The 13223-nt window shown below is 37.2% G+C and overlaps 1 protein-coding gene across 2 annotated transcripts; it reads right to left on the bottom strand.

The window, feature by feature from the left end:
• Positions 1 to 4388: 4388 nt before the first annotated feature.
• LOC110458471 lies at positions 4389 to 12291 on the bottom strand. Of its 2 annotated transcripts, none has more exons than XM_021510184.1 (7): positions 12014 to 12291; positions 8316 to 8493; positions 7761 to 8189; positions 7364 to 7430; positions 5812 to 5970; positions 5176 to 5333; positions 4389 to 4808 (listed from the first exon to the last, which is right to left on the bottom strand). In XM_021510184.1, exons 2-7 carry the CDS (start codon positions 8490 to 8492, stop codon positions 4722 to 4724), a joined length of 1077 nt encoding a protein of 358 aa, XP_021365859.1. In that variant the 5' UTR covers position 8493; positions 12014 to 12291; the 3' UTR covers positions 4389 to 4721. The 2 variants fall into 2 exon arrangements, with proteins under 2 accessions (XP_021365859.1, XP_021365860.1); XM_021510185.1 differs by having other exon boundaries at positions 12018 to 12289.
• Positions 12292 to 13223: the final 932 nt, after the last annotated feature.

Below are 13223 nucleotides of genomic sequence, written 5' to 3'. Positions count from 1 at the left end.
AGGAGCGTTCTACATAATGACATCCTCCATGCGTACTGCGGATTAACGACACCGAGCCAATATATCAACAGGTATAGCGAGTAACCAGTCCGTCCGCTGGTATGTGTGGTCAGAGTAAGGCAACTTTTACATTTGTACTCCGGAAAGCAATAAATCACAAGAAAAGCTTATATTTCGTAAATTTAACCTTGTAAATCAGACAAAAACTGGAACCTGTTCAGGAAACAAAAGAAATTACGTAACAACATTAAAAAGACAGGCCACCGAATTATATTTTGCTGAACGGTGTGGCGGGGGAACAACGTCGACGGACTTTTGGTCCACTATCCGTCGATCAGGAAAACGACAACCTAGTGAAACATCCACCAGATGTTTGTTATATTTCTAATGTGGTTTTTCGTAAATGTTGCCACTGATAAAGGTGTAAAGACGGAGCAGATCACCCTAGTGTTGTAGCAATGAGAGAAACCACTGATCTGCCTGAATGAAAATGGTAAGTGAAGAAAAAATGATACAATTAATATAAAGAAAATCGGACCAAAAAGATTCTTCATCTCACCAATAATGTTATGGCGAGACCTATTACCAACTTAGTAAACATGCTTTAATCTAAGGTTATTTTCCAGACGAAATATCAGGAGAAAACCAGCGTGGTCGGTCGGGCAGATGACGGGGAACGATTCGAATCCGAACATCTTGGTAGAGACGAGCGCGCTATCCACTGTGCACCCGGCCCACCATATAAGTTACGCACAAGAACAAATACCTACTTTAGTTTTGACTGGAAGAAAATGGCGTCTTTGACGCAAAAAAATGTATTGTGAATACATGATTACCAATCATCTGTGATACAAAAAACCTGCATACGGGAGACTGGGGCAAGTTCGGCCACCCCTCACATTTTTGTTTTTGAGCTAATAATTACAACTTTAAGGAACATAGCAGTTTAGTTGGCTGGACAGTCACACGGAAAAATGGTAATGAAAATTCTCTGTGAATGGAATAGCTATTGTTTACGGTCAAATGATATACATAAAAACCAAGTCGAGCATTTACTATCATATTGCTGTACTATAAGAATTTATTGAAACATCAATATTGGTCCCGGACAAGTTCGGTCCATGATACCGGGGCAAGCTCGGCCCATACAACATACAGTATAAAAAGCCGTAATATTGGCGGAGAAATCTGAGCTTGTATGCTTTATTACGTCATAATTAAGCTAATTCCAATGGGGGCCGAACCTACCCGAATAAGTGTCCGAACTTTCCGAACTTACCCCATGACGGGCTCATTTGGCCATCCGATCTTCCGACATTTTTTTTTTTAAATCAGAAAACGGACGTGAAGCCATACTTCCCAGAACGGACTAATAACATTGGGCGAACTTGCCCTGGTCGCCCCTAATTGTTATGTCGGTCTTAAAATCTCATTAGAGCTTGTGTTTTATTGTTATTCCTCGACTCGCCGACTTAAAGTTTATAGTTACGTCATTTTGAAATCAGTATTAACTCATTCTAAGTCAGTAAATATCAGAGATCAACTACAGCAACGCTCTTTTTAGGCTTTGCCTTTTCATATTAGGGCGACATTCGAAACAACGATTTTTTCAAAAAATGTTGACCATATTCAATACACTGGGCGTGTTTATTTTCACGATTTCTTTACTTTTCTATCGAAAAGAGAAAATATTGAAATGGTCAAAAAAGCTTACATGAATGTTACAAGCAAATGGCGTCGACGAGTGCGTAAAGAATGTGATTAGATGACAAATTGTATTTCCGTCGATTAAATGAGCTTAAATTTTGGAAAGAAAGAAATAATTTGATACTGACAACTTTCAACACATACAAATTTTTCCATATAAATATTGATAATCGATATTCCCACTAGGACGGAAATATCCGAGTATGTACGAAGCAGGGTCAATGACGTGGTCGCATGATTCTCATTGGATACTAAAAGGTCAGATCGTTGACGAGGTCAACTTTCACGGGTCGTCTGCTTCATTTATACACAGATACATCTCCCACAGCTTTCCAAGGAAAACGTAAGGTCAAAGGGTCAAATGGTGGATTTTCAGTATCACTACTCTTGGTAAAATAATTAAGTTGGTACAAACATACTTTATGTTTTTTCCCCTGCATTTATTGTAGAACGTCAACTTTATATTCAGTTCTTCTAAATTCTTGTATCTGGGGGTCGTTTCTGTTGATATTTGATCCAAATTTGTGATAATACCTTCAGACTAAACAACTATAAAAGATAGTTAACAACTAAAACTGTGGAATTTCAATACTAGATTTGCTTGTATGATAGACTGTATCTCGTTTCATTTAATGTAACAAAATTAGCAGTTTTGTACATAATAAAATGTCTTTATTGATACTTAGAAAAATCATATAAACTTGAAACGCTTGACAATTTGTACTTCCATTCAACTATGTAAATCATTACAGCATCTTGTTTAGATATTGAAGCAAAAGCATTAGTTTGCTCTGCTTTAAGAATATCAGTAAACGATCTATTAAGTAGCGCAACTATGTTTCTCTGACTGTGCGGGTTCAATGTATTAATATTGTATTGGTGTAACATTGTATATTTGTTTTAAACGCCGAGCTTCAATGTCAACTTTAGCTCCTCTCGTCCTACAGAAATGAAAATTACTTTGACATACCAATTATCGACCATTCCTGTTTCAGTACATATGCTAAGGCCATAATAAATTAATTGCTAGATTCTCATCCAAATTCTTTTCAAAATTGGGGCGGGGGGGCGAATTTTATTTTTTATTTTTTATTTTTCCTAAAATTTGAAATGGTTGCAAATGTGTTAAAATAGTGCAATAAAGGCGCATGTTCAGTGTACATTTATCTTTATTTTTTGTTAATAACAACTTTGAGTATGCAGTATACACATTGAACACCATTTCACTGTTCAGTCCACATATATATCTGTACTAACTTTTGGTATGAATACACACCACATTACTTTTTCACATATCGTCCTCTTTTAATTACAGTGACCTTGTCATTGTTGCTTTCGAAAATCCCGACATTAAAATTGTAAATGCGTCGGATTTCGCAATGGCAGTTGCCGACTGCTCTTCTGTATCAGCATCAATATTAAATTCTAAATAAGCTCCGAGGTACGACACCACTTCCCCCACCGTACATGCGCCATCACACTGGGTCAGTTCCACTTTCGATTTACCGGCCGACACAACGGCCCTGTTACCACACTCGACGGGCGCAGATTTGTCAATTGTTCCTTCGGCTAATTCATGAAAGACTTGCATTAATGTTTTAGTATCGGCTACTGAACACCCATACCAATCTTTCAGAACGGCAAGTTGCCGTTTCAGCTTTAGAATTACAAAACCATATTACAGACGACGAGTACAACCGGAAATATATAACTAATTTTTGAAGGGGAAAACGGAAAAAAAAAACGTATTTCGTATTTTCGTTTTTTTTTCGCAAATAAAAAAAAATGGGGCGGGGCCTCAAAGAGGGGGCGGGCGGGGATGAGAATCTAGCAAATAATTTATTATGGCCTAAGTGTTGTTCGATTCAAGATCAAAACAACGAAAACAAGTTCCAAAATAAAAACAAAAACTTACAACAGATCAAGTATGTATATCTAAGTATTTACTTTAATGCTGAAGTCTACCCGTTTAGTCTCGTTCGCCTCTCAACGACTACATTACTAATGGTTGATGATGATGTAGGATCCAGTTCTATTCTTTGTCAATGATTTAACCCATTATACGGGGGAAAGAAGCTACGGTTAGACCGTTATATATGTGTGCCTCCCGGTCGTCTTCTACTCTTACGTCTCCTTCTCTCTGTTTATGTAAACAAGCGGGGATTTCATGTTTTTGCTTATTTTTGAGACGTGCGAGTTTATTAGCTTCCCAAACAATAACCTATTATCCCAAATGTTTATATAACCACATGAATAAAGTCTGATTATTTTAATTCCGCTCTTCCATTTCTCTTTATCTACCCGTCTTCCCTTTTCTCCCTCCTTCATCCTACTAAACCCTAATTTACTCTTCCTGTCCCCTATACTCTCTCCGTATCGCCATCTCTCGCCATGATTGTCGTCTACCAAGGTTGAATTATTCTAATATCAATAAAAATGCTAAGGTGACATCAATGCAGATCATACAGATTCGTGTAGTAATTATTACCTATGGAATACAAGAATGATAATTTGTGATGGAAAGAAAGACATACAAATAAGGACGAATAATACATAATACAAGATGCATTGACTGGTAAACACTACGACTCCAACAGTTAAAGGGGCTGGTCGGGGAAAAAATGTCATATTTGCTAAAATGGCATACACATGTTTAAAATACCTTCTTATGAAATATACCGATACAAATTTTGCTGAAATTCACTCCCTCAGAGTAAAAATTATAATTATATTAAAGAAATCCTAAATCGTCACCTGAGAGTCTAAAACTCTTAATTGACCCAGATTTTTGGAAGGCCAGAGAACGCATTTAGACCCATTTATTTTGTAATTTTTTCCCCGACCAGCCCCTTTAACCAGTAACACATTGAAGGCCGAATATCTACAGTCGCAACACCGGGATTTATAACTGTAACACCGGGATTTATAACTGTAACACAGGCGATTTCCTTTAATTGTCCACGTAAAATGTCACATTGATGAGGTAGAGGTCAGCCGAGGTCAATGGTCGCCGATCAGAATTCGTCCTCAAAGGTAACTTCCACCCCGTAATGGTCAGATACGGGGAAGGTCTGGCCGTCAATGTTTGTCATATGAAGAAGCTGAAAGGATGGAATTGAGAATTGAAATTTAACAATAACCGGAAGCTGCTGAAGTTGGAGTCAAGGTATGTAGCTTGCTTGTTATTAGATTCTGCGCCTACAGCTTTTCATTACATATAACTAACCATGCAACAAAGGTTATTTTTATTAGATGTTGATTAACCAACTTTGAATATACTTCATCATCTGATATCAAACGAATAACAATTTACAACGAATATGTATGAAAAATGACAAAGACACTATAATATAATACACGCACTGAACAAGTAGGATTCTAGTTTAGTTAGGTTTACATGCATCATTTTAAGACATTTTTGAGGCGGAATGATGGTTCATTAGATGTTTTTTAAAATGTCAGCTTTACCTTGGTGTCCAGGACGTTGTGTCCTTTCATCAGCACGTGGTCCAGGATCCAACTCTCGTTGTCAAACGTAAGGACGTTTTCCTTACAGAAGGTACACGCCCCCACGCGATCCACGAAAGGCGACACCCAATGGCTGAACACGAACTCGTTGTAGGAGGCTGTAGTGATGAAATTTTTATTTACCATTAGGACCAAGCGAACTCTTTACCAAGCTTACTTTAACTATGTTGTTCTCCTATGTTATGGCTATGTACCTGTAGTTTTGGTACGTATGTCACACTATTGTGAAACATTACGGTTGAATTTGATAGGTTCAGAAGTTTTGGTTGAAATAAACTTAAGGCCAATACTGCATATTTTAATATAGCATTTTGGTTGCCAAGAAAATCAACTGTAAATTTAACATCTTTTCAAACATAATATGTTTAAACGTGTCACGATCAATACATGAAAATGATGACTTTTTCAATTTTATCTCGCAAGAAGGCGTTTCAAAAACAGCATATGAAATGAAATCTCACCTTATATCAGAAAGATCTTTTCAGCATAGACAACGGTCTTATAACTATTTATGTACAAAGAACGGGTGTGACAAAGGTTTGGATAAACACAGAATCCAGCGGTTTGTCACTTTACCTGCCATGTGGGGCCGGACGCCCTGTCTGGGGAGGGCCGGGCCCGTGTTTAGATCCCCCATGATGACGCCTTTTGGGTCTCTGGCAAACTGACTGACGAGGACGCCGGCCTCATACTGGCTCTGGTCCGCCCAGCCCCGGAACCTGTCCATCAGGCTTGCTGTAATGAGCATTACTGACGTTAGGTTTGGGAAGGTTAAATCAAAACCCTTATCAATATAAAGGGTTAAACACGTATTTCCTTAAGAGGATCTATCATCATTTCTTTAATATTTCAAGTATGGTTTGAATATTTGAAAACCTTCAGTGTGCCCCAAAATTCCACCAGTCCATGATACATAGTGTACCTGATTACAACATCGTTAGGCCCATATGGTGCTACCGAAGGACACCTCTGTGGCTCGGTTACAACTTACAATGGCTATTGTCGTCATACACATGTCTGACATCGCATTATTAAAAGTTAATGTCGCGAACAAAGACATTCAGAGTGTGTATAGCGTACGAATAAACGAACGCATTAATGTTATATAATTTATAAAAACAGTATATGTAGTATGTCCTTTGTAACCGCTGTTATAATAGGAAAGTAAACATGACGTCATTTACTTTAAAATGGTCTCGTGGTAAATTTCTTTTATCAAGTAACTTATCAATTTATAAATATATGTAATTGTTAAATTGAGTAAATGTAAATATTGATTACGCTCACACTGACAGCTAGCTTACAGAGAAATTCAAGATATAATACAAATTTTCAACAATCCTACATTTCCTGTCTGATAATTGTATTGGTATTTGTATGATAATGAATGAGTGTGTGTGTCTTTATATATGTTTGTTTTATGTAATGTAATGTAAATATTGTAACTGTATTGTATACTAATGTAAAAATTTGACGAAAAAAAAGAAAAATAAATAAGGAATCTGAATCCGTTACGATTTTGAATTTTGATTTTTAAACTCATCCTGAAGTTCTCATCTTTCTGATTACATCTGATATAAAATGGAAATAAAATATGGAAACTTGCATCAGATCATATACGTAATTACAACGCCTGAAATTGGCTGTATGACCATTCACCACCAACTATGTAGTAAACTGTATGGCACACACATACCACGTAGACGACTGTTTATCGCCGAGACGTCATGAAGGACCGTTAAACTATCAAACCATAGTAATTACTCATTACAAAGCAGGAATGAAAACATAAAGAAGTTGAATTTATCTAAGTTTTCCAAGGTTTCGTTCCCTAGTAATCCTCCCGGCAATCTAAACACTCCACATACGCACATCCCTGACATATGGGTACATTTTTTGTATATTCCTCAACACCATCTTAAACCAACCGCATTCGGGTACGTAGGTCCTCACAAAGATTCAAACCACTAAACAACGGGGTATCAACTCACTGCCATCTATACCACTCCACATCAGGAGATGGCCCCTACTACCATTTAATCCACTCTACATCCGGGTATTGCCTGGTATGTTTAACCACGGAATTAGATTTGCTTTCAAAGTCCGTGGTATAACACAAAATACTTACGTTCAAGGTAGAAATCTCCGAGGTATGGCGTCATGTGTGTACAAACAACGGGGCCGAAATCTTCCACCTACACAAAACAGAAACGTTGCCTGTATTAAAAGCACTGTTGGATTGTACTGAACGATATTACCATGACAATGATAAGCCAAAGAAGATGACGTCAGCATTATCACCGTTCGAGACATTCTAATCAATGTTCATGTTTAATTTCGAAATATTTATTCTTTTTCGGTTAAATTATCCAGTTCCGATGATCATTTGATATCAGTCTGCCTTGCATAGTTTCTTCCCAATTCAGTTTTCTCTCTGTTTACAACACGTGCATCACAAGTACATGTATTTATACCGCTTTTATCACCAACAGTTTGTTGTGGTTTTGTGTTGCGTTTTTACTTACATCAGCTTTGACGTACGCCCGCTGTGCTATGGTCTTAGTAGCAGGAAAATAGCTTGTCACCGATCCTTCGTAGAGTGGTCGCTTGCTGAGCAAGAGAAGGCCCTGAGGGTTGTAGTTGTAGCCGAAGCCATACACACAAGCCCGAAGGGAAGCAAAGGTCCCCCCTATCACCACGCAGGATAAACACTCTCGGGACACATCCACGAACCCACACGACACCACGCAGCGTACCACATCCTCCTCCGTCGGCTCATTCCGACAATACGTAAGTGCACAAGTCGCAAAGGTCACGGCTGTCCAGCTAAAGCATGGCGGCCAAAACGTTCTGTAGTTGAAGGATCCCGTCTCATCATGGAGTGGACTCAGGGAGTACGGGTATACATCTTTGAGGGACTCGATGATTTGCGAAACGTCTCCACTTCTCCAAATCTGCAGTGTAGTTTAAAGGTTATTAAGTCATTTCATCTACCTTTGATATTACAGAAATTATAGCAATAAATAGGCTAACACGGAAGTTAGCAATCAATGAATACCACTAGTTCATTCAAGTCGTACCTCTTGTAGACAAACAACGTCACTTCCGTTGTGTCGGAGCTCTGGAATAACAGCATCTTTTCTTATCTCCATGTTTTCAACTCGAGGGTTGAGGCCGACATTGTAGGTCTGTAGGGTTATTTCCCCTGCGTTCACAGCTACGCAACATACTAGAATGAGCCACACGGTATTAGCCATCCTACAAAATGTAGAAAGCACACTGTATGACAGAATTTTAGTGTCATCTAAAGTTGTCATTTAATTCCATGAAAATATATGATAGACATAACTGTAGTGTTTTGGGGTTTTCTTTTCACTTTCACTTATAAAAGCGTTTTTAATTCAACATGACTGATATTAACATCGTATGACTACTTTGTAAGTGAATGTAAATCGGTGTACCACATGAATAAACAGAAAGTATCGTCATATCCAGGAAGCGGTCAGGACAGAATAGTAAGACTCTACAAGTACACATAGTTCAGTAGTTTATTGTTCAACAGATTCCTAATCCAATAAACAATCATGGACTATGACTTGTCCCATCACCTGAACACACAGGAACTGATTCATTATCATCTGGTTTTGACGTCATTTGCTTCGATTATAATTTTGTTCAGTCAGTTCTTGTATTCTCTTAAATCTACAGTTTCTTCATTTAAATAATAAAAAGCTTGCAGGTTATGTACAAATGAAGTTTATAAGTTTTCGCATATTAAAATCCTTATCATTTAAAAGTCAGTCCAATGCAGAGGGCTGACACATTTTTGTATCCGTTCTGCACTTTCAACCAGTCGCCACAACAAATCGCAACAGGTAGGTTTTGCACCCAAATCCCATTTAGAAGGCTGCATAAAATGGATAATGGGTAAAAATGGCATTCACTTGATTGCAAATTGTTTTTTCAACAAGAGGCCCATGGGCCATAACGGTCACCTAAGTTATGTAAAAACTGATGTTATCGATGTTGCCAAATGAAAAAGAAAACATTTTGTAACAAAGTTAACTTGAACGACATGTAATGCAAAAGTAGTGTGAAAGATCTGGGTAGTATATGTACTATGCACAAATATTGGTTCTGTCAGTCAGCTGAATTTTGGTAAAACACATTAAGACCCTTCCATCTATGAAGAGTATTTGATTCTACCATAAAATTATCTGGGTCTTGAGAAGAAGATTTTTGAAATTTTAGTCAATTTGACCCTTTTTGGCCCACGCCCCTCAGGCTCCTGGGGGCTGGGGACCATATAATTCACAATGAAATTATAGTCTAGTTTACCCCTTCTCCAGGGGGAAACGTGAGACCCCAGGGTCATGAAATTCACTATTTTGGTAAAGCACCTTAAGACCCTTCCATCTTTGAGGAGTATTTGATTCTACCATACCTGGGTCTTGAGAAGAAGATTTTTGAAATTTCAGTCAATTCAACCCTTTTTGACCCCATCCATCAGCCCCTGGGGGCCAGTCAGGGCTGATTTGTGAATATCATCAAACTGCTATCCAAAACTGACAGCAGGCCCCTGGGGGCTGGGGACCATATCATTCACAATTTTGGTTGTCCTTTGGCCATTGCAGGTGTCTGCAAAATTTCATTGAAATTGGTTCAGGGGTTTTGGAAAAAAAATCGAAAATGTAACTTGTTTACGGACGCACGACGCCGGACAAAAGGCGATCGCAATAGGTCACTTGAGACTTTGTCTCAGGTAACCTAAAAATCTTAAAGACAGGATGAAGATGACTGATACGTGATTTGTTCATTTTATCGATATATTTTATTAATAAAGCGGGAACTATCTGCGCCCCCTTCAATCGTTCAGGGAAATATTACTGCGAGACACGCTGATGTTGGTAAATAAGACTCTGTGGAGTTTCTAAGATACGTCATCAATACAAATGACTTTTTTAAAAGACCTGTATGATGACGTTTCTTATTTCGTGATTGAAAAGACTAAGGCCAAGGTGAGTCGCGCTGGTCCTATAGACTCTTCAACCACAAAATAAGAAACAATTAAAACCAAATTTTGATTGTTCGTATGTGTTTTCTCTTATCCTTAATAAAATGTTTAATCAAATGTCTCCGTTTTACCAATATCCGGAGCAGCATGTACATTGATAACTGTTTTAAAACAATTCATTATTTATTTTCCTTTATAAAGACATTGCTGAAAAAAAGATTAAGTTAAATAATTGGGATTTTGGACCACCAGTGCAGCGTTTTGTTTTCTAAATTTTGTAACAAACAAAATATATTAAGACACGAAATATTTCCCTTTTCCGCACAAAGCTCTTTTATGGGAATATGTTAATTAAAACACCTTTTAGGATTAGTTCGGGGCCAAATAAATGTCCCCTACATAACTACAAATATTGGTTACGTGGAAAGGGATTCTACCGAAACTATCAATGGTGGACTTTTCATCAAAGTTTTTCAAACTTTCAAGTCGCTAAGACCACAGTTAAATCCAAACGTATTGAACAAAAACAGATGAAGGTTGGTAACATAGCACGTAAAAAGACAATACAACTCACGATCGCCAAGGTCAGAATGGAAGACTAAATTACACTCCATCAGAAAGACTGATTTTGAATAGTGTCTCGGTCTGACCATTGCTCACCTGAGACTTGGTCACTCCTTTCTCAGCCCCGTACCTTTCACCACACGTCCGTACCTTTCACCACACGTCACGTCCGTACCTTTCACCACACGTCCGTACCTTTCTAACCTTCCAAACCATTGACCAAACTCATTAGGATAGACGTGAGATCTCCATCAAATCTGGGACAGATCTCACAAAGCTAATGATATGAACGATTTATTTTATTTTTACTATTGACTATCCTAAGAAATACAGTTTATATTGTAGAATCTAACTCTGCCGTTTTTATTATTTAAAATAAATCTATTTTAATGTTTACGTTCCTGTTTCATGTGTTAACATTATCCATTTCGTACCTATTTTTGCCCTGTATATAATAATGTATACTGATAGGTCGTTCAGCTTTTATCAAATCAGATCAACTGTCACGCCATCTCGTACGTATGCCATTGTAATCGACTAATATATACAGCTGGTTAGTCGGTCAGCTGGTCATCTGATCATGACACCAAACACCAACAACCCAAAACACGGATAACTTCTACTTACCAGGTTTAGACTATTACGGGATCGCCATGTACATAGTTATGTGTCTTGTACAGTGACGCGCCAAAACATTCGGTCTAAATTAATTATACGCTATGTATTAAAATATTTATTTCCAATGAAATAACAGCATTCAGATCCAATTTCTCAAACAATCAACATATATTTCATATATTATCTAAGGTTTTATCTTTCAGCCATTTTTGTTTTAGTTGAATTTAATTGACGTCATTTTGGCGTAAGAATACATGAACAAAGGCTAAGAGGGAAACGGTTACTTAAAAAATAAACGAGAAATTATGGATGTTTCATCAAAATTAGCTCTATGGTTTTTCTATCGGTTTATAATTTGTTTGTGTTAACTGAATAAGAAGAATTGAATGGTAAAAACAATAACAAGGAATATGAAATCGAATACTACACTACATTTAAGGTAAACCGAGGTATGTTTGCCGTAAAACCAACTTACCTTTTTTCATATTTAATATTTCTTTTCCTGCGTTTACCCCTTTCAGCTTAAGTTTTGTTACTTAGAACATGTTATTGTGAGCGGATATATGAAATTGTAATACAAACCTACAGAAGTACAGGTTTTCACTTTGCGGAATCCACTATCTGTTGGTCACTCTTCCGTCAGCTATGGGACCGCTAGATGGTCAGTTGTACGGAAGGTCAACAACCGGCGGGTATGAATCCGAACCTGTAACTGTCGGTCGTCCTGTTGGCCGTTTAATTACGTGATTTGACTTTGACCTCCACCAGCCTGCGTCGGGTACAAAGAACATACCAGTGAGATATAATACGTTGTTTACCTCGCCTCAATTACGTCTGTTACCTGACTCCGGATTAAAATGTCATCAGCTCCGCGTCTGCAAAGTAGAACAGCTGTTATCTCGGATTTCACAATTAACTTGATATCTATCTTCATTACGTCTGAAAATGTTCATGTTCACTTTGCCGTAACGTAACGGACGGGAGCAATTATTACTTACCCGTTTCCCAATTCTTGCTATATTCTACTTGTAAAGATTGTTTGAATATGTAAATTATGGATAAAGAATGTTGTTTAAAGTAACATTGATACAGCAACGTGCATTTTAATTCCAATTTGCAGCTAAAATAACTTAATTCGTTATTGTGAAACGGTGTCAGTCACTTTATCAATGAACATTGTACGACGGTATTGTCCACTTAACGCGGAGATAAAACAATAACATATATATATATCGTATGATTACGTCACGATAACATTTCGTTCTCACGTGTGTAATATTGTTATTATTATTCTCTTTATTTCCTCCTTTAAGAAGATTTTACAAACAGAATAATGTAGTTACAATGATAAATTAGATAATAAATGCAAAATCAAAAGATGGTAAGGTAAAATTAGTGCACAACGTAATAAGTTAACATAATGGTAATAGGTTAATCAATTTAAGTACAGTTTACAAAAGAATACATAATTAATAATGTTAAGATTGATATACACAAAAGTATTGAATATTCATATGAAGTATGCATTAAGCATTTTTGAAATATGATTGACTGATGCCATACGAAATTCTGTTAACTCTAATGTATTCAGTTCATACGTTATATTGCCACCAATCAGTAGGTGAAACAATTCATAGTCTGAATGAGAGTGTAAATATACGCTAAACATAAGTTCACATGCATTAATGACTTGACACCATAACTGATCTCGTAAGTCTTCTGTACAATCACATTGTAAAACTATGTGGGTATATATATCGTTATACATTTGTCCACATTTATGACATAATTC

This window comes from Mizuhopecten yessoensis, unplaced genomic scaffold (assembly GCF_002113885.1).
Source record: "Mizuhopecten yessoensis strain PY_sf001 unplaced genomic scaffold, ASM211388v2 scaffold9615, whole genome shotgun sequence".
Classification (NCBI taxonomy): Eukaryota; Metazoa; Mollusca; class Bivalvia; order Pectinida; family Pectinidae; genus Mizuhopecten; species Mizuhopecten yessoensis.
Note: the sequence above shows the minus strand (reverse complement) of the source record. Positions and strands in the feature narration are given on the sequence as shown.

Coding starts and splice junctions, on each gene's coding strand:
- LOC110458471 (XM_021510184.1), bottom strand. CDS start 8,492: ATGGCTAATACCGTGTGGCTCATTCTAGTATGTTGCGTAGCTGTGAAC. Junction 8,190..8,315: donor ACGTTGTTTGTCTACAAGAG/GTACGACTTGAA, acceptor ACTACACTGCAG/ATTTGGAGAAGTGGAGACGT. Junction 7,431..7,760: donor GGGCGTACGTCAAAGCTGAT/GTAAGTAAAAAC, acceptor TGTTTTGTGTAG/GTGGAAGATTTCGGCCCCGT.